Genomic DNA, 20,386 nt, shown 5'->3' with positions numbered 1-20,386 from the left:
AACAGTGAAAAAAAACAAACAAAAACAAAACCAACTACAAAATGAAAACTTTCTGGAACCCATCAGGAAGCTAAAGTGGCAGGAAGACCAAATACCCTGAAATCCAAAATGAGGCTGGCCCTGCCAGGGGAGAGTGATAGAATGCACAGACTCCGTGGCAGAGCCCGGAGAAAGGCATAGCTATCACATGGGTGAGAAAGTAGAAATTAATTTCATCTTAATGACTCACTAATGGCTGGAGCTAGCATGTTAGTTAGGATAGAACTCCTAGTTGTGTGTCCCAGATCCAGGAGGAGTTTATACTCACACTAGAGGCCCAGTGCACGAAATTCGTGCACAGAGGGGGGGGTGTCCCTCAGCCCAGCCTGTACCCTCTCCAATCTGGGACCCCTCAAGGGATGTCCGACTGCCCGTTTAGGCCCGATCCTGGTGGGATCAGGGCCTAAACGGGCAGTCAGACATCCCTCTCACAATCCAGGACTGCTGGCTCCCAACTGCTTGCCTGCCTGCTTTCCTGATTCCCCCTAAATCGCTTCTGCCTGCCAGCCTTATCACCCCCTAACCACTCCCATGCCAGCCTGATTGATGTCTAACTGCTCCCCTGCCAGCCTGTTTGCCCCCAACTTCCCTCCTCTGCCAGCCTGGTCACCCCTAACTGCCATCCCCTGCAGGGTTGATTGCCGACAATTGCCCTCCCTTGCAGGCCTGGTGCCTCCCAACTGCCCTCCCCTGCTGGCCATCTTGTGGTGGCCATCTTGTGTCCACATGGGGGCAGGATCTTTGACCACATGGGGGCAGCCATATTGTGTGTTGGAGTGATGGTCAATCTGCATATTACTCTTTTATTAGATAGGAGGATAGAGGCCTGGTGCACAGGTGGGGGCCAGCTGGTTTGCCTTGAAGGGTGTCCTGGATCAGGGTGGGGTTCCCTTGGGGCATTGGCCTGGGCGAGGGGCCTGTGGTGGTTTGCAGGCCAGCCACTCCCCTGGCGACCCAAGCAGAGGCCCTGGTATCTGGAATTTATTTACCTTCTACAATTGAAACTTTGTAGCCTGGAGCGGAGCCAAGCCTCCTGCTGGATCCGTGGCTGCCGCTTGGATTTGTTTACCTTCTATAATTGAAACTTTGTATCCTTGAGTGGAGGCCTGGGCCCGCCAGTGTGTGTGGAAAGCTTGGCTTCTTCTGTTGCCGGGGAAACCCAATGGTAGCCATCTTGGCTGGGGTTAATTTGCATACTCGCCCTGATTGGCTGGTGGGCGTGGCTTGGCTGGTGGGTATGGCTTATGTAGCAGAGTGATGGTTAATTTGCATATTACCCTTTTATTAGAGAGGATGTTATTTGCAGTGGACTTTCCCTGCATGCTCACAAGAAAGATTGGAGCTGGCTATGAGAGCAGAGAGAATCATCTATGATCTTACAGGCACAGAGAAGGGGACCAGCCACTGCTGTGAAAAAGGCATTGAGTCCCACTCCCCTGCTTTGGGCACTTCACTCATACTGATCAAAAATGTTATAGCACTGGTAAGATTGGGGCAGGGAAGCATCTGTCTCTCTGCCAGGCACATTACTACAGGGAGGCTTGAAGTAAAAAAAAGCTATTTCACCCCTGGGAGAATGGCAGAAGACAAGATCTTATACCAAATGCCGTTAGTCATCTACCAGTGGGAGAGAGCACAAAACTGTACTATATTAACCACGGAGACAAAGCCAAGTTTGGCTGCCACTGCAAGGAAGGGCAGGGATGTTGAGCGAGCTCCACCAGGCATAGAGGACCTACCTAAGACTGAGCCTGGCCAGGACAGCAGAAAAAGTCCTTTGATCTTTACTAATAGCATGCAAGAACTATAGAACAAATGGCAGTAATCTGCCATTGGTGATGGTCAAGAATGGAGAGGGGGAGGGAGGGTGGAGAAAGAGAGAGAGAGAGAGAGAGAGAGAGAGAGAGAGAGAGAGAGAGAGAGAGAGAGAGAGAGAGAGAGAGAGAGAGAGAGAGAACGAGAACAGGTGTAGTCGAAAGCTGTGGATAATGCAGAAACTTTATGAAAAACCTTCTGGGATCCCAGCACCCACAATAGGCACATGCTAGTATTAGAAAAATTTGAAATCTGCAAGGCACTGAGGGTAACCATAGCAACAACCAAACCCAAACTGAATTCAACTCCTGCATATACTAATGGCCCAATGGAAGGAGAGAGGAGGTCATTTTCAAGTATAAATACTGTTACCTCAGCCTCTACTGTTTTATTTATGATATTCAACTTTCAATAAAAAATGTGAGACATGCAAAAAAGCAATGAACAACTTATTGTCAAGGGACAATGAAATCAAGAGAACCAGACTCAGAGGTGACCCAAATTAGAGAAGTATCAGTTAGGGACTTTAAAATACCACATGTATGAACAGACAGGGACTTTTAGCAGACAGATGGAAATTATTGGAAAAAGTTAAATTGAAATGTTTGACATAAGAAACAGTTTTAGAGATGAAAAATTCCTTTGAGGGGCTCATCAATAGGTTTGACATAGCTGAGAAAAGAATTCAGTGAATTTGAAAATAGGTAAATAGAAGTTACCCAAACTGACACACACCAGAGAAAAAAATAATGAAAGAAATAAAAGATCCAATATCTGTAGGCCAATTCCAGACAGTGTAATTGGGAGTCTCAGAAGGAGAGGATAAAACTGGGAAGAAGAAATGTTTTATAAGATAATGGCTGAGAGTATTCTAAAAGTAATAAAAGACATCAAACTAGAGATAGTCTCCTATCTATTTAAACAAGAAAATAATAACAGAAAACAAAGAAAAATACTTAAACACATCATATGCAAATTCATGAAAATGAAAGGTAAAGGGCATTCAGGGGAAAAAAGTGATTACATGCAAGTTTAATGATAGGAATTGTATCAGACTATAGATTAGAGGTTATAGATTTCAGAACCACTTTAAGATCCACAGTCAGATCAAGGTCCATGGTCCCACCTCCATGTACATGAGGGGTGTGTGGTCTGGCAGGTCTTTGGGCAGGTAGGAGTACTCCTGGCCTGTAGTTGAGTGGACCTGGGGCCGAGTTACAGGGCTGTTTTAGTTTTTTCAATCAGAACAAGATTGGAGGGCTTGCTTCTGGGTCATGAATGGGCATGTGTTCTGTGCAGTCATGGACAGGCAGGATTGGTAGCTAGTCTAGTGGGTGCTGGAGTTGGGTCATGGACCACAGCTGAGACTGAGGTTGGCAGGCAAATGGCACTGTTGGAAAGGCCAAACAGGCTCTAGCTGAATTCACAGTGAATTGTTTGTTCCTGTGTGTGTGTACTTGGGACTATTATGGGTAACAACTATGCCACCTGAGCATGGGCTTGTTTTCTCAAAATAACCCTCTTTGGTTTTGGGTTCCACCCGGTTACAATCTTCTATCTAGATCCCAGAATTCCACAAAGCACCTTTGTCCATGTATGACTGCCAAATTATTTTTGCTAATGGGATACGAGCGTGGGATCTCCTGTTCTGCTATCTTGCTGATGTCACTCATCTATTTTTCATTGCCCTTGAAGAAAACTACTTATTTAGTAACAATGTCTAGTAAAAGTAAATATGTGCCAGGAACAGGACAAAAGACATGAGAGAAAAATTGGATATGTTATAAGATGTTCAAAATAGGTGAAACTAATCCTATATAATAAAAGGCTAATATGCATATTGACTAAATGGCGGAATGACCGGTCACTATGACACGCACTGACCACCAGGGGGCAGACGCTCACTGCAGGAGCTACCCCTGGTGGTCAGTTGCTCCCACAGGGGGAACGCCACTCAGCCAGAAACAGGTCTCATAGCTGGTGAGTGCAGCGGCAGTGGCGGGAGCATCTTCTGTCTCCTCAGCAGAGCTAAGGAGTATGACTGCCGGCTTAGGCCTGCTCCTGGTGACTTAGGCCTGCTCCCGACGGCGGGGAGTGGGCCTAAACTGTCTGTTGGACATCCTCAGAGGGCTCCTGGACTGCGAGAGGGCACAGGCTGAGCTAAGGGACCCTCCCCCCCCCTCAAGTGCATTAATTTTGTGCACCGGGCCTCTAGTAACTAATAAGCCAGTGATGCAGATAAAATGGAATCATTGAAAAAACAAATAAAAGCAGTCAACAAAAAAGCTAAGTAGGAATACAGAACAGATGAAACACACAACTAGCCCCAAACAACTAGCACAATGGTAAATTTAAATCAAACTGTAAGTGTTCCATATGCATGTGATTAGAATGTGTATTTACAGTTATTGAGTGTATTATTTTCTAAATAACAGATTAAATTTGTTAATACTATTGTAAATATTTTCTGTTTTTCCTGTTTTTGGTCTACTTTTTCTGTCAATCACTGAGGAGTGTTAAAAGTATCCTATTATTTTAGATGTGTATCTTTCTCCTTTTTATTTTATTTTCTATCACCACTTATTCCCTCTATGCTCTCTTCCACTTCTACCCTCCACACTTTTGCTTCAGATATATTGAATATGCTTTTAAGTCCAGACACAGTTAATACTGTTATATCTTGTATTCATCCTTTTAAGTTTATGAAATGTCCCTCATTATCTGTGTTAAAAATTAGAATAGTTTTAATGTCTGTTTTGCCCACTATTAATTTAGCTGTAATTTCTTTTCTATGGTATGCATTTGTCTCTCCTATTACTTAGCAATCTTTACTTTTAACATATTTTCAAATACTTTCAACATTAAGGAAAAGTGTTGTTTTTTTTTAAAATATATTTTTGTTGATTTCAGAGAGGAAGGAAGCAGGAGAGAGAGATAGAAACATCAATGATGAGAGAGAATCATTGATCGGCTGCCTCCTGCATGCCCCTGATGGGATTGAGCCACAACCTGGGCATGTGCCCTGACTGGGAATTGAACCGTGACCTCCTGGTCCATAGGTCGAAACTCAACCACTGAGCCACGCTGGCTGGGCAAGGAAAAGTTTTGAGAGTGTTATGATGAACTGAGTACTTCTTACCTAAATTTACTAATATTTGACATTTTTCCATATTTAGTTTATTAATCCTTCCCTCCTCTTTTTCACTATCTCTCTCTCTCTCTCTCTCTCTTCTCTTCTTCACTGTGCATATATATGAGTGTGAATATCTTATCTAATAAAGAGGGAATATGCTAATTGACCATCATGCCCTCACAAGATGGTGGTGCCCACAGCCACAAGATGGCGGTGCCCAGGCCCCTCAGTCCTGTCTCATCCATCTGGAGTCCCCCAGTCCCCTCAGGTCTGCCTCATCCAGCCTCAGTCCCCCGTCTCCTCATCCCTGCCTCATCCAGCTATAGTCCCTCAGTCCCCTCATCCCGCTTCATTTAGCCTCAGTCCCCCAGTCCCCTCAGCACCGCCTCATCCAGCTGGAGTCCCCCATTCCCCTCAGCCCCACCTCACCCAGTCCCCACAGCATCCAGCCTCATCCAGCCTCAGTCCCCCAGTTTCCTCAGCCCCGCCTCATCCAGCCAGAGTCCCCCAGTCCCCTTAGCCCCGCAGGGGAAGATAGTTGGAAGCGATCCGGCCAGCAGGGGAGGGCAGTTGGAGGTGATCGGGCCGGCAGAGGAGGGCAGTTGGGGACAATCATGCCAGCGGGGAGCAGTAAGGCATCAATCAGGCCAGCAGGGGAGCAGTTAGGGGGCAATCAGCCTGGCAGGCAGAGTCGTTAGGGACAATCATGCAGGCAGGCAGGTGAATAGTTAGGAGCCAGCAGTCCCGGATTGTGAGAAGGATGTCCCCCAAGGGGTCCCAGATTGGAGAGAATGCAGGCTGGGCTGAGGGTCATCCCCCCCCCCCCCACCGGTGTACGAATTTCATGCACCAGGCCTCTAGTAGTATTATAAACCCTTATGGTTTGTGTTAATTTTGATTAATTGGTTAAGATTTCTGTCTTCTCTGTATAGTTATCATTCTTCCTTTTGTCATGAGTAATGTTTGTGTTGAAATAATTTGAGACAGTATATTTATTCTGTTATCATATGTCCCCCACCTCTCTCCTCCTTATGATATCATTAATGATTCTTGCCTGAATCAATTTTTTCTTTAATAATTACTAATTTATGATTTTTAAATATTTGGTATATGTACTAGCATTCTTTTTTTTTTAAATAAATCTTTATTGTTCAGATTATCACAGGTGTTCCTCTCCCCGCCCCCCATAGCTCCCGTCCACCTGATTCCCCACCCCACCCCATGCCCTTGCCCCCCGCCACTGTCTTCATCCATAGGTATAAGATTTTTGTCCAATCTCTTCCTGCACCCCTCAGACCCCCTTCCCCCTGATAATTGTCCGTCCCCTCCCTTTCTATGTCCCTGATTCTATTATATTCACCAGTCCATTCTGTTCTTCAGATTTTTTATTCACTTGATTTTTAGATTCACTTGTTGTTAGGTATGTATTTGATGTCTTTTTGTTGTTCATAATTTTTACCTTTACCTTTTTTTTCTTCTTTGTCCTCTTCTTAAAGAATACCCTTCAGCATTTCATGTAATCCTGGTTTGGTGGTGATGAACTCCTTTAGCTTTTTCTTGTCTGTGAAGCTCTTCGTCTGACCTTCAATTCTGAATGATAGCTTTGCTGGGTAGAGTAATCTTGATTGTAGGTTCTTGCTGTTCATCACTTTAAATATTTCTTGCCACTCCCATCTGGCCTGCATAATTTCTGTTGAGAAATCAGCTGACAGTCGTATGGGTACTCTCTTGTAGGTAACTAACTGTTTTTCTCTTGCTGCTTTCAAGATTCTCTCTTTGTCTTTTGCCCTTTGCATTTTAATTATGATGTGTCTTGGTGTGGTCCTCTTTGGATTCCTCTTGTTTAAGGTTCTGTGCGCTTCCTGAACTTGTAAGTCTATTTCTTTCACCAGGTGGGGGAAGTTTTCTGTCATTATTTCTTCAAATAGGTTTTCAGTATCTTGCTCTCTCTCTTCTTCTGGCACCCCAAAAATTCGGATGTTGGTACGCTTAAAGCCGTCCCAGAGGCTCCTTACGCTATCCTCACATTTTTGGATTATTCTTTCTTTCCGCCTCTCTGGTTGGGTGTTTTTTGCTTCCTCATATTCCAGATCTTTGGTTTGACTCTTCGGGTACAGTGATCTACAGTTGAGTTTCTGTATATTCTTTATTTCAGACAGTGTATGCATAATTTCTGACTGGTCCTTTTCCATTTTTTTTGGTATTCTCATTAAGGTCCTTGAAGGTCTCATCAAGTTTATCAGTGGTTTTTAGAAGATTCTTGAGAAACCTTATAAATGTGGTTCTGAACACTGAGTCATCCAATAGTTTACTTTCCTCCATCTCTTCTATTCGTAACATACTTCGGTGTTTCTGCATTTTGGCTGCCTCCCTGTGTTGATGGAGTGGCTTTATGTGGTCAGTGACCTATAGGGGCCGGTAGCTCAGCTTCCCCAAGCACCCTAGGTGGTCGCTCTTGGTACACCCCTTTGTGGGCTGAGTGGAAAGTCTTGGTGTAGTTAAAAGCCTTGATTGCTGTTGGTACACTGGGAGGAATTGACCTCCAGGCTAATTGGCTGTGAGGACCTGCTGTTTCTATAATGGAAGCACTGCTGTGCTGGAGACACGCTTGTGGTACAGGGCTTGTTTGAGTGGGGCTTTGGTGCTCACTGAGTCCGCCTTTCGAATGTGTCACTTATGGATGTGAGGAGTTGAAATCTAGTAGTCAGTGACCACTAGGTGCATTGGCTTCTGGATTTCCAATGGGGTGCAGTTCAGCTGCTGTCTGGGGCTACCCTGCAGCTGCCATCCTCTCCTCCCTGCTTGGAGCTTGGAGGCCTTGGAGCTGTCTGTACCTGGTTGCAAGTTTACTAGTTTAAACTGCAATAGAGAAGGCCATTTATATGCAAAAGCCACTGCTAGGAGCTTGGGTGTGTTTGTAGATTGTGCGGGGCGGAGTCTCAGGGCGTCACTAGGCTAGGGCGTTGCAAACAGCCATGGCTGGCAGTGAGCCGCCTCCAACCATGTCCCTGCTGTCTCGTGCCCCAGCGCAGCCAAAAATTCTACCTCCACGCAGCTCTGCTAGTAAGCCACCCTCACTCTGACCCAATGGCAGACAGCCCAGTCTCTCCCCAGAAACTTCATTTCAGAGAGATTGGGGGCTTGTCTCTCTTCGGATTGAAGAAAGCAACGCCTGCCTCCAGCTGGGCTCCGCTGCCAGCTCGTAACGCGTGCGCGCTCCCCTGTACCTCAGTTTTTCAGCGTTTGTGCCCTGATTGCGCCTGTCTCTTTCGGTCTAGTTGTAGAGGTTCCGCTCAGCCAGCTTTTCCGTGGTTCTGGGTGATAGACGTTCTGTCTTTTAGTTGTAGTTTTGGAAATTGTGGACAGCAGCAGCCCAGATGTTTATCTACGCCGCCATATTGGATCTCCTGTACTAGCATTCTTTATTAAGGAGTCCTTCTCCCTTTGCTGTCTATCTATTTATAACCGTCATCCATCAGTCATCTATCTATCATTAGATCAGACTCATGGTTTCTTACTTCATTTAGTTTGTTCATTTTTTACTGTCTTTTTTCATTTTGATGCTCAAATTGTCTCGTGTGTGTGTGTGTGTGTGTGTGTGTGTGTGTGTGTGTGTGTGTATCTAGTGTGAGCCACTTCATGCTGGCTTCTGTGCCTTGTTGATGCATTCCCATTATGTTTGGGACATTTCCTCTCTTATCCACGATGTCACTAATTTTTCAAAGGAGTACAGTTCCTTTTAGTACTGATTGTATCTTGAAAATAAGATCTGGGCATGTGTCTGTATGTTTAAAATATGTCATTTTCAAGCAACAATAGTTGGATATTGGTTTTTAATTCAATCTGCCTAATTGGAATGTTTATGCTAGTACCTTAATGCATTTAGTGATATGCTAGGATTTAAGCCTGCTGTCTTACTTTTGTTTTCTATTTGTCCCATTAATTAAATTTAAAAAAAAATTATTTCAGAGAGGAAGGGAGAGGGAGAGAGAGAGAGAGAAACATCAATGATGAGAGAGAATCATTGATCAGTTGCCTCCTGTATGCCCTCCACTAGGGATGGAGTCAGCAACCTAAGCATGTGCCCTGACCTGGAATCAAACTGTGACCTCCTGATTCATAGGTTGATGTTCAACCATGGAGCCACACCAGCCAGGGCCCATTAATTTTTTACCACCTTTTCCTAACTTACTTCCTTCTTCTTGGTTAAGTGTTTTTGGTATTATGATTTATTTCCCCCACTGGCTTATTTGAGTATAACATTTTGTTTTATTTATTTATTGTTTATTAGTGTGATTTCTCGGGATTATAGTGTACATCCTTAACTTACTACAATTTACCTCAAATAATATATCAATTCATATATAACAATCTCACAACAGTATCATGTAATGTATTTTCTTCCTCTTTTGTTATTGTTGGCATATACTTCACTTATATACCTGTTTTTAAACCCTAAAATGTGCTTTGAACATTTAATATCATTTTAAAATTCAAGGAAAAAGGTAGTTCTTTATACTGACCCACATATTTTCCATTGTTAGGCCTTCCAATTCTTTCCTGCAGATTTAGATTACCTTTGATGTTATTTTCCTTCAGTGTGAAGAATTTATTTTAGCATTTCTTTTAGTGTATACCTTCTGTTATTACATATTTCTTAGCTTTTGTTTGTCTAAATTTTTTCACCTTTGTTTTTAAAAACGTATTTTTTCAAGCTCTAGAATACTAGGTTGACGGTCCCCCTTTCCCTACACTTTAAAGATGTCATTCCACTGTCTACTTTCATTGCTTCTAAAAAGAAACAAGTTGTCACTCTTATTGTTGTTTCTTTCTCCGAATTATTGTCTTTTTTCTCTGGTTGCCTTTAAAATTTTCTCTTTATCTTTGCAATTTACAGTTTGTGGTGTTCCTATGTGTTGTTTTATTTGCATGAATTCTGTTTGGGGTGAGCTGAGTTTCTTAGATCTGCAGGTTGAAATCTTTTAACAGGATTGGAGATGATTTTTCTAATACGTCCTTAAGTATGTCTCCTTTCCATATTCTTCTTCTGTGATTCCTAGCTGCTTGATAAACCATTCAAATTTCATCATAACTTGAGTGAACTGAATGTGAGTCTCAGTTTTAATTAGTTTCAATTACTTCTGTTTCTAAATGGCATTGCAGAAATCTTTTTCTTCCTAAGACCAACTCTAAAATCCCAAAGCTTCTATCCAGGGCCTTATCTGTGATCTTAACAGGATTTGAGCTGGGCTGGGTTTCAGCTTTAGTTAGTTTTTGCTCTCCTTTGGATTGGTTTCAGTATAGGCCTGGAACCTAAATCCCTTGCAAAATTTGCAAGATTTCTCTTTGATTTCTAGCACTGCCTCCACCATATCTTATGTAACTGAGTTTTTATAGGAAAGAATTGTTGGGTCAGTGTGTTTATTTTTGTTTGGGGGCTTTTCAAGATTCCAATCTGTAATATTAGTCCACACTGTTAAAGGTTGGGCTGATTTCTCTCCATCCCACCAAAACCTGTCAGCCTATGACTCCTACTTCCTCCTCTATCTGTACCCAGATTAGGTTTTGGCCCGAGATATGAAAGTGGCGGGTAGTCTTTGCTCACCTTTCAAGGGCTTGTTCCAGTTTGCAGTTTAGTTCATTTACACTTTACACTTTGTTGACATTTAAGGAAAATATAGCTGTTTGCTTGGACCTAGGTTTCTTGTTGATAGTCTTTCTTGATCTTGTACATCATCTAAAAGTCGAACTTCTGCTAGTTCTTGTTAAAGCATAATAGAGATGTAATAAGCACAGGATGCCATGACAGTGATTAATAACATGGTCACCAGATTATTTTGGGCACCTGTGTTAATCATGATTATAGCAGCCTGTATGTATTCATAGCTCATATTACAATCAATATGTTGTAATTATGACTTTAATATGTGGAGGCTGAACCACAAGACCATTTTGTTCATCATTGTGACCTGAATATTCTAACACAATGCCTAGTACCTTATATTTGTGGAATGAAGTATTTCAATTCAGTAATCATTTTTGGAAAGGGTGGCAGTGGGCCAGAAAGTATTGGTCAATTAAATATATCCTTATATGGACCCTGTAAAAATATTTTTGTGTATCTTTTTTCCTAACTGATTATGGCTTTTCATTTTCTAGTCTTATTTGTTTCTAATATTTTTCTCTTTTCAACATAGCATAACAATGTAGCTTGCCTATTATGTATTTAGAATTTTAAGATTTTTATTTCAACTGTAATAAGCCTCTGATTTCCTTCTGCAGAAAGAGAAATCAATGAGATACAATTTGTGACCATTGTCCACAAGCAATAAATTATTGACAAAGTAATGTTCATACATCTTTACTTACAGTTAGTTCTTGATGTGTATTAACAAGTATTATTACAGTAGTAACCTTGTTATTGAAGAACTGTTTGTCTCAAAAGGATTTCTTTTCCAGAAAGCATTCCTGGGTAATGTTTTCAGGGGTTCATGAAGGATGTATAGGTTTCAGATTTAGTCTGTTGGTTGCAAGACTGTTTTCTTTTAAAATTTGCATATAAAAATAGCTTTGGAATAATTTTCTTTGTTTAGTTTTCTTTACTGAATACAAAATGTCTTTATTTATTGCCCTTGAAATAGTAAGTGGGATTTTAAAACACGTATGCAGAATTAAACTACTGGCTTGAAACACTTATTTTGGAACCAGAGCAAAATAGAGATGATAATACAGGAGGAGAGCTATCCTCTTTATCAGCTAATTGTGTAAGAAGTCTTACTGAGAGATCAGGTTGGAAAATTATAAATATTAATCTGTGAAGGAACTTGCAAGTATAGGAGAAATAATAGTTTTAGGCTGAGGAATCATCCCGGGGAACTATTTATTCTGAGAGAGAGTACAGCATAGTGTTTAAAGGCTGTGGCCTTTAGAGCTAGACTGCCTGTGTGAAATCTACCCACCCCCCTTTTTTTTCTCTGTACTCACTGTGTGACCTTGAGCAAGTTACTTAATTCCTCTGTGCCTTCATTTTCTCATCTGTAGAGATAATAATAAAACTACTTCATGTTTATTATGAAGATTAAGTAAATTTTAAATCATTAAAGTACTTAGAATAATTTCTGGCACACAATAAATGTTATTTGCTGCTGCCATTATTTATTTATTATTATTACTATTATTATAAGCACCACCTATTTGTTTGCAATATAATTCTGCTACCTGGTATGACTAACTATTGACACTTCTTTTTCAGCACAACTGAAGTTGATGACATGATTAGAAAATCTACAAACCTGTTGCTGACCAGGACTCTAAGCAACTCTCTGCAGAATGTCATTAAAAGGAAGAATATTGGACTAACTGAGGTAAAGCTGCTCTTAATGGAGGCAGCCAAGGCAATATGTCAACAGATGTCCTAAGCTGTGGGGTTTCTTTCTTCCTTTTTTTTTTTTTTTAATTTATCACAACTTTCCATATGGTTCATCATGCTCTTCCAGGTGGACCCCTAATGGTGAAAGTGCAAAGTAACTGTCTTGTGTTTTTCTTTGGTCATCCTGGAGAAGTCCATTATTAGCTTTTGAAAGTCACTTTTTTTCTCTCTCTCATTGTTTTCACTAGCTTAATTGATTTTCCTTTCTGAAGATGTTGGGTTAAATTTGTATTATTTGCCATTAATTATATAAACAAAATTGTTGGTTGGAGTATATAGTTAATATTAGGATCCTATCCAAATGAGTGGCCGTCCAAATACAACATATAAGATGAGATCATATTTTGCCTGCAGAAATTATTGATGCCACAGATATTGGTACTCATAGTCCTTGGTTAGTATTAGACTTAGCTTTAATTTGTGAAATACCTCATGTATATGAATGGTATTTTACTCTCTATCAGCATGTAAGTGCGGATTTGGGTGGGGAAATGTGAGAGAAAGGCGTTCATCACACTTCTGTGGAAGCTTATGCAGTCTCACAAAGAGAGGAGGGATATTGTACATATGTTGGGGACAGGATCTTGGCAAAATGAAGATTTGGAGCTTTGGCATGAAGTCCTAAAATTTAGAAAGATGTGAAGTTTCCTTTCTCTTGGACCCAGGATTGCATGGGAGCCTCAACCTGCCATTTTATGGAATTTATAGTGCCAAAGTGAGTGCTTGGAGGAATTTTTGTTTTCACAGGGAAAGAAAAAGGCTGTTGACCATCTGTTTTACCTGTAGTGGTAGTGTAGTTAGAAAGGCAGTTGCTCTAAAAAAAAATTAACATTTTCATATATGTACTGTCAGGGATTATAGTGAAAGTTAGTAAATGGTTAATGATATTGATCCACAGGTAAAGACAGCTGGAAGCCAGGTGAACATTTACTTCTGTAGATGTGCTAAGATACAAAAATATTATAATGTGAGATATAGGCAGTGATGGAATTCTACTTATAACAAACTTTTTATTTTATTTTACAATTGAATGACGCATATGACATTATTTAGAATAGTTTTTTCATTTTGCAGAGCTTCCTTTTTATTGTTGGGTATAGACATAATTAAATATTGCTTTTGAGTATCTGATAATAGGCTAACCTCATAATCAGGCATACTATAGAATAGGAAATTTGGAGTGAATTTTAGAAAGTCCTGCTTTTGTTAGATTTGCTGTTCTCCTTTTCTGAATCTCAAGTAGGACAAGAAGTTTGTTATTTATTTTGTGAACTATCTCTACATTATAACTTGATATGATTCTTTTTATGCCATTTGATTTAGCAGTCTCTTAAAAATCATTTTAAACAAGAAGTATAGCAGGAACATGGTGTGATAGAAACAGCTTTGGCCTCAGAAGACTCTTGAGTTTAGTTGTGGCTATGAAATTGATTTACTGTGACATCTTAAGAGAAAGACCTAAATTTTTACTTCTTTGGTTTTCTTGATTCCATTGTTAAGGGCACTGTTCAGATCAGATAATGATAGGAAGAAGCAGTATGAGCTTATCAAAGAAGTAAATGAAAATTCTTGGCACTATCTAAATGAATGCTAAAAGTTATTCCTAAGTCATTATATTTCTTTAGTCAAATATACTTTCTTTTAAAAAAATAATATATTTTTATTGATTTCAGAGTGGGGAAAGAGATAGCAACATCAATTATGAGAGAGAATCATTGATCGGCTGCTTCCTGCATGCCCCTAACTGGGAATCAAGCCCGCTATCCAGGCATGTGCCCTGACCAGGAATCGTACTGTGACCTCCTGGTTCATAGGTTGACACTCAACCACAGAGCCACACCAGCTGGGCTAGGCAAATATACTTTCATTTTCAGTATCTTTGCATATGAATGAAGGAATGAATATCCACAGGCATTTATTTTGCAAGTTATGGTGGTGTGTACATGTATAGACACACACCTGGTGATTTTTTTCATCACCAACCAATAAATCCTGGAATAGCTATATTACCTTTGGAAAGAGAAGATGTTATGTCTTGCATTGTTGTTAACTAAAGTGAATTCACACCTGGAATTGTCATTATAATAGGCAACATTTGTGGAATAATTTGTATTCTTCAAAGTCTGTTCACAAATACCATCTCATTTAGCACAATAACATCTGAAGCAGTCTGGGTATGTGTTATTTCCCTTTTTATAGAAGACTAGAGGCCCGGTGCACAAAATTTGTGCACAGGTAGGGTCCCTAGGCCTGGCTGGTGATCAGGGCCGATCTATGGGGTAACCGGTGGGGCGATCGAGGCCCCCCCGCTCATACTCACCTTGGTCTGGTGCTGCCCGCTCAACTGCTCCACCATCCCACCGCAGTCCCGCTCTTATTGGGGCCCATCGAGGTTGGCAGTCCCTTCACTGCTGCCCTTTGCCAGTGCTGTGTCACCAATGCCCACCATGTTCTATGCCGCCCCTGGTGGTCAGTGCACATCTAACTCCCAATCGGGCGAACTCCTGCCCTTGGGGACAATTTGCATATTAACCTTTTATTATATAGGATATATCAGTAAAGTTCAAGGAGATTGCCTAAAACAGGGGTTCTCAACCTTTCTAATGCCGCGACCCTTTAATACAGTTCCTCATGTTGTGGTGACACCCAACCATAAAATTATTTTCATTGCTACTTCATAATTGTAATTTTGCTACTGTTAATGAATTGTAACGTAAATATCTGTGTTTTCCGATGGTCTTAGGCGACCCTGGTAGCGGTTCTCAACCTGTGGGTCGCGACCCACAGGTTGAGAACCATTGCTGTAGAGCCTAAGGCCATCAGAAAACACAGATATTTACGTTACGATTCATTAACAGTAGCAAAATTACAATTATGAAGTAGTAACGAAAATAATTTTATGGTCGGGGGTCACCACAACATGAGGAACTGTATTAAAGGGTCACAGCATTAGAAAGGTTGAGAACCACAGGCCTAAGGTCATATGGCTAGCAAAATGATAAAAATGAGGCTTAAGTCCAGGTTATTTTTCTCCTAAATGTATTAACTTTTACTATATGTACTACCCTTCAAAGTGACTTAATTATTTCATCATAACATGATAGAGATTTTTACATGAGGTCCATAGTAATGTGGAAATATTTCTTATTAGAGATGGTTTTGTGACATGTGGAGCTTAGCTTCCTATCCCTTGTGTGTAAACTGTGTTTAGTTACTTCCTAAAAATAGACTATGGGAGGAGGGAACAAGTTACTTTACAGTAAAGAAACATGGCAAAATACCTCACTCAGGTGATCAAGGTTACCATCATCAGTGATAAGTTGTGTTGTTATGATGTGATGAGAAGGCACTTCACCTCTGTGGTCTTTCTTCTAAAAACTCAGTCTAACCAAGAGAAAAACATTAAACAAGCCAAAATTGAAGGACATTCTAGCATTCTTCAAAACTGTTAGGGTTATTAAAAACAAGGAAAGTCTGAGAAACTGTCAGACCAGAGGAGCTAAGGAGACATTTCAACTAAATGTAATGTGGGCACTTAGATGGAATCCTGAAAAAGGTAAAGAACATTAGGGGAAAATAGACAAAATTGGAATAAAGTGTCTTGTTCAGTTAATAGTAAAGTACAAATGTTGGTTTCTTTAGTTGTGGCAAATGTAGCATAGTAAATGTAAGATGTTAACAATAGGGGTGACTGGGTGTGGAGTATTTGGGAATTCTTTGCAACTATTTTGTAAATATAAAACTATCCTAAAATGAAGTGTTTATTTAAATTAAAGAGTGAGAGAGAGATTGAAGATAGCAAGTATAAGACAACTTTTTGAGGAAATTTTTTTACATAGATAAGCAAAGAAATAAGGTGGTAGCCAGTAGGGGAAGTGGGTTAAGCAAAAGTGTGTGTTTTTTTTAATAGTAGTAATACCATGTAATTTCTGATGAGAATGTACAACAGAAAGCAAAAGTTGATGTAGGAGAAAGGGGGAACTCTCTGGAGTAATGTGAGTAGGAAAGTGTTTAGAATCTAGTGCAATGAAAGGGATTGGCTTTAGGTGGTGTAAACTTCACCTCTGGTAACATATGAGCATCAAAGAATGTGGATGCAGATGGTGGTGGTTGGGGACATATTTTGGTGGTAGGCTCTAAAAACTTCTAAAACTTTCCTCCAATGGCTACAGGGCCCTGCATAATTTATTCCCGCCTCCCTCCCCCAGCATCTGTGTCCCTCTCCGTTAGGTTTGCTCTGCCCCATCACCCTGGCCTCCCTTTACTTTACCTGAAAGTAAGTGTTGGGGTTGAAGGAGAGAGAAGAAATCTCTGGGTGTATGGAAAAGAGAATTGATTTGCTCTTGATTTTGTGATTATTTTGTAGCATTAATTGCCCACTTTGGCTAGTGGATATGAATTAAAGTGAGACTGGCCAGCATGGTTATACACTTTCTTAAGCTATAGTTAACTGGAGATATAATTAGTAAGTCCATATCAATAATAGCCTTCAGGAATTTGGTGTATATTATGCTCAATACTTTGTTATTTATATTAGTATTTATATTTAATTATAATGTATTTATTACTTCTTTGGTCTCACATTGATGTTATTACTTTAATTTTAAGATGATAAAATATAATAACTTTGCCTAAGTCTAGACAACCAGTAAGTAGTTTAGAAATAAGGTTTGAGGTAAGTTTTGAAATATATTTTCTTTTCAAAATAAGATTTGAACCCTAGCCTGTTTGGCTCAGTGGATAGAGCATTGGCTTGTGGACTGAAGGGTCCCAGGTTCGATTCTGGTCAAAGGGCACATGCCCAGGTTGCGGGCTCAATCCCCAGTAGGAGATATGCAGGAGACAGCCGATTGGTGATTCTCTCTTATGATTGATGTTTCTATCTCTCTCTCCCTCTCCCTTCCTCTCTGAAATCAATAAAAATATATTAAAAATAAATAAATAAGATTTGAAATGAGTTTGAAAATAATACTTTTTCTGGACTTTTGCTCTTTCATGATGCTAATTTAAAACCATAATATTATAGAGAGAAAGTAAATAACTCCTAGTTTATGAAGTGCAGAATATCATAGAATTAGTTAAGTTTGAAAGAAAGTTTTAAGATGAATCAAAGGACACCCTACTTATTTGTGGAGAATATATTGATAGAAAGGTTTAAGGTAAAAATTGGATTGAAAATAACTTATTTATTATAGATAATAGACCTATTTCATCTTCACTTTAAGTCCCTATTCAAATATTTCCTTAAGGAGGCCTTCCTTGACCACCCTCAAAAAAGGTCAGACCTGCCATCACCATGTAACTTCTTATTCTCACTTCTGTTCCCAGTGCCTGACATTATACTATGAGTTTATGTATATATATGTTTACTGTAATGCCCATGAGGTCAGGGACTTTGTTTTGTGTATAATTTTGTATGTTCCTTGGCACATAGGAGTTCTTAGTTGATGAAAGAGAGAAGAAAGAAAAGCAAAAGAAAATGGGTAGGTAGGTTCTTAGAGTAAAATTAGAGAAATTCAGAGTTTCTATTAGTCATTATTTCATATTATTTATATTTTCATGATTAAAATAGTGCCCCAGGATACGTGAATAAATGGCTAGTGCTTTGCATTTACCCTTTGTTTTTAATATAATTTAGAATGCTCACGTGGCTCTAGCCTTTGTTATTTACCTCCCACACACCATTTGTCTCCAACCCCTGTGGTTAAATAGCAATGATATTGCTAATATTATGTTAAAATATTTTATACTGAAATTTTGTCAAATATAAGCTTTGTACTAGACCACTGAATTTGGAACCAGTAGTTCCAAGTATTTTAGGTATTTTCCTTGGAGATGTTATAAAATCAGCAGTTAACATTCCTTTTTGTACTCTTGCAGAGGTGAAATGGAGATAAAAATTCCTTGAAGTCTTAGGGATCATGTTTTTGTGTGAGAATCAAGGCGGCTATTTAGTTCTTTATCTTCTTGCAAATATAACAGTTGAGAAGCACGGGTGGTGTGGGGAGCAGTGTGACTTCTATTTACTGGTTTTGAGTTCATCCTTTTGGAGAGAATTTCCCAATTCTCTGCTTTGGGAAATAAGATAATATCAATTCTAATATAGGTAGATGTAAACACCCCAGAAGTAGTTTATAATTGGGGACAGAAAGTTGTTCTTGGAATTTAGTGCTTAGTTTTGAACTATTGAAGATGATGAAGTCATTTTCTTTTCTGGAGTTTGTCAAGAATATGACCATCTATCTGTCATCGTGGTTCAGGCTGCCCTGGGGTGTTTCATCAGAGTTGGAGAAGTGACTCCCACAGTCTACTCTGTGCCCTTGCTCACTTGATTCTCTGTGATACTGGGAGAGACAGAAAATTGTTCTGCTTCTTAATGATTTTAACCAAAGCGACTTTGGTCATTTAATTGTAAGAGGTGGTTGTTTCCAATATAGTCTTTTATTTTTTTGGATAATTCTCATAGAACTTTACTTTATGTAAGACATAACTAATATCTAATCTGTTGTTAGTTCCACATCCTTGGAACAATGTTAAGGACAGTTTAGATTGCTGCAGTGATATATTTTTGTAATAGAGTGGGAAGTAGGGGTTAAAAATACCAAAGGAGCTCAAACTCTGATGGAAGTTGATATCTGAAATTGATTCGTTTCATCCTTACGTTAAAAATTATCCCAAAGCATCTGGCTTCAAATTCGTAATATAAATGCCCTTGTAAGGATTTTGGTTAGCTGTCATTCAGGAGAAGAGACACTTAGACCTCATTAACAGACAATATTCCCTTTGAAAATGACATGGTATCTACTGTAATCCTAGAGTGTTTTAATAGTCTATTCTATGCTTAGCAATGAAACATTTCAGAAGTGACTGACAGCCAATTGATGTAATTCATGGTGATCTTTTGTGTTGACAGATCTTTAAAAAGTCTTGGGAAATTACTACTGTACCCAGTGAAGCCGCCTCCTTTTTTTTTTTTTTTTAACTGACAATATCCTGCAAAACAGGACAATTTTCTCTTTGACTGCCACTGTTTTTTATTTCGATAACATGACACGATTTCTCCTTATTATTAGGATTATTTTTGATAGGTAGAATGTGTTCTTGATAGGTAATGCTGACTTTAAAATAGAAATTCTTCAGTTCTCCAAATTAACTCGTACTTTTCTGACTTCCACATCAAGACAACCTTGACAATAGTCACTTTCCCACTCAGGAAAAAGAATGATTAATTTAGACTATTAAAATCTTTAAAAATTATTTTAGTCCTTCTCAGAGGGAAAAACATGATGAAAGGAAAAGGATGACAAATTGCTTACTTGGGTGTATGTTTTTTCTAGAGCACTCCAAAGCTAAAAAGGCTGATGTTTGGGGTAATTTTATAGGAGATCATATCTGTGTCTAAAACTCGAAGTCTCCAAATTCAAGCCATGGAATGAGTGGAACGGGCCCAATGATGAATATGAACTTGGCTGATGAGTTGTGGGGAATAATATAGAGATCTAGTTCCAATGTTGCCCTAACTTTTCATCTTTGTTGTAGCTGCATTTATGAGTCTTTGCTCTTCGTCATTACGTTAAAAAGTAGCTGTTTTTCTCAGTTCTTCCAGCTTATCCTTAGGGGAGTGGAAGGTATCTTTTTTCTCAGTTCAATCTATTACTAAAGCATTGTCATTATGAGTTGACATTGATTTCTTTTGAGAAAAAACTATGTGCTGTGTGCTGTTGAGGAGGTAAGGATGTACTACCTGATTATAGTCCTATTCATATTTTTGTTTGCTATTTCACAGAAATATCATTTGACTGTAAAATGGTTTAATACCTCTCATCTTTAGTTCCAATTCCCCTTTGTGTCATCTACCCACTCTCGCCCCAGCTCACTATCTCACTAGACTAAAAGAAGGACCAAGTTCATCTATTGTCTGGTACACCAATACTCCCCCTACTTTCCACAACCCTGCCAGCATAAAATAG

At 39.7% G+C, this 20,386-nt stretch overlaps 1 protein-coding gene across 4 annotated transcripts in view; it reads left to right on the top strand.

The window, feature by feature from the left end:
* Positions 1–20,386, top strand: part of EXOC6B (exocyst complex component 6B) — a 516,821-nt gene that overhangs the window by 272,530 nt on the left and 223,905 nt on the right. For all 4 annotated transcript variants that reach the window (XM_079791731.1, XM_079791730.1, XM_079791732.1 and 1 more), the window contains one exon: positions 12,240–12,351. In XM_079791731.1, the coding sequence (XP_079647857.1) occupies positions 12,240–12,351 (112 nt within the window). The remainder of the gene's footprint in view (positions 1–12,239; positions 12,352–20,386) is intronic.

Source organism: Cnephaeus nilssonii, assembly GCF_951640355.1.
Source record: "Cnephaeus nilssonii genome assembly, chromosome: 15".
NCBI lineage: Eukaryota > Metazoa > Chordata > Mammalia > Chiroptera > Vespertilionidae > Cnephaeus > Cnephaeus nilssonii.
Note: the sequence above shows the minus strand (reverse complement) of the source record. Positions and strands in the feature narration are given on the sequence as shown.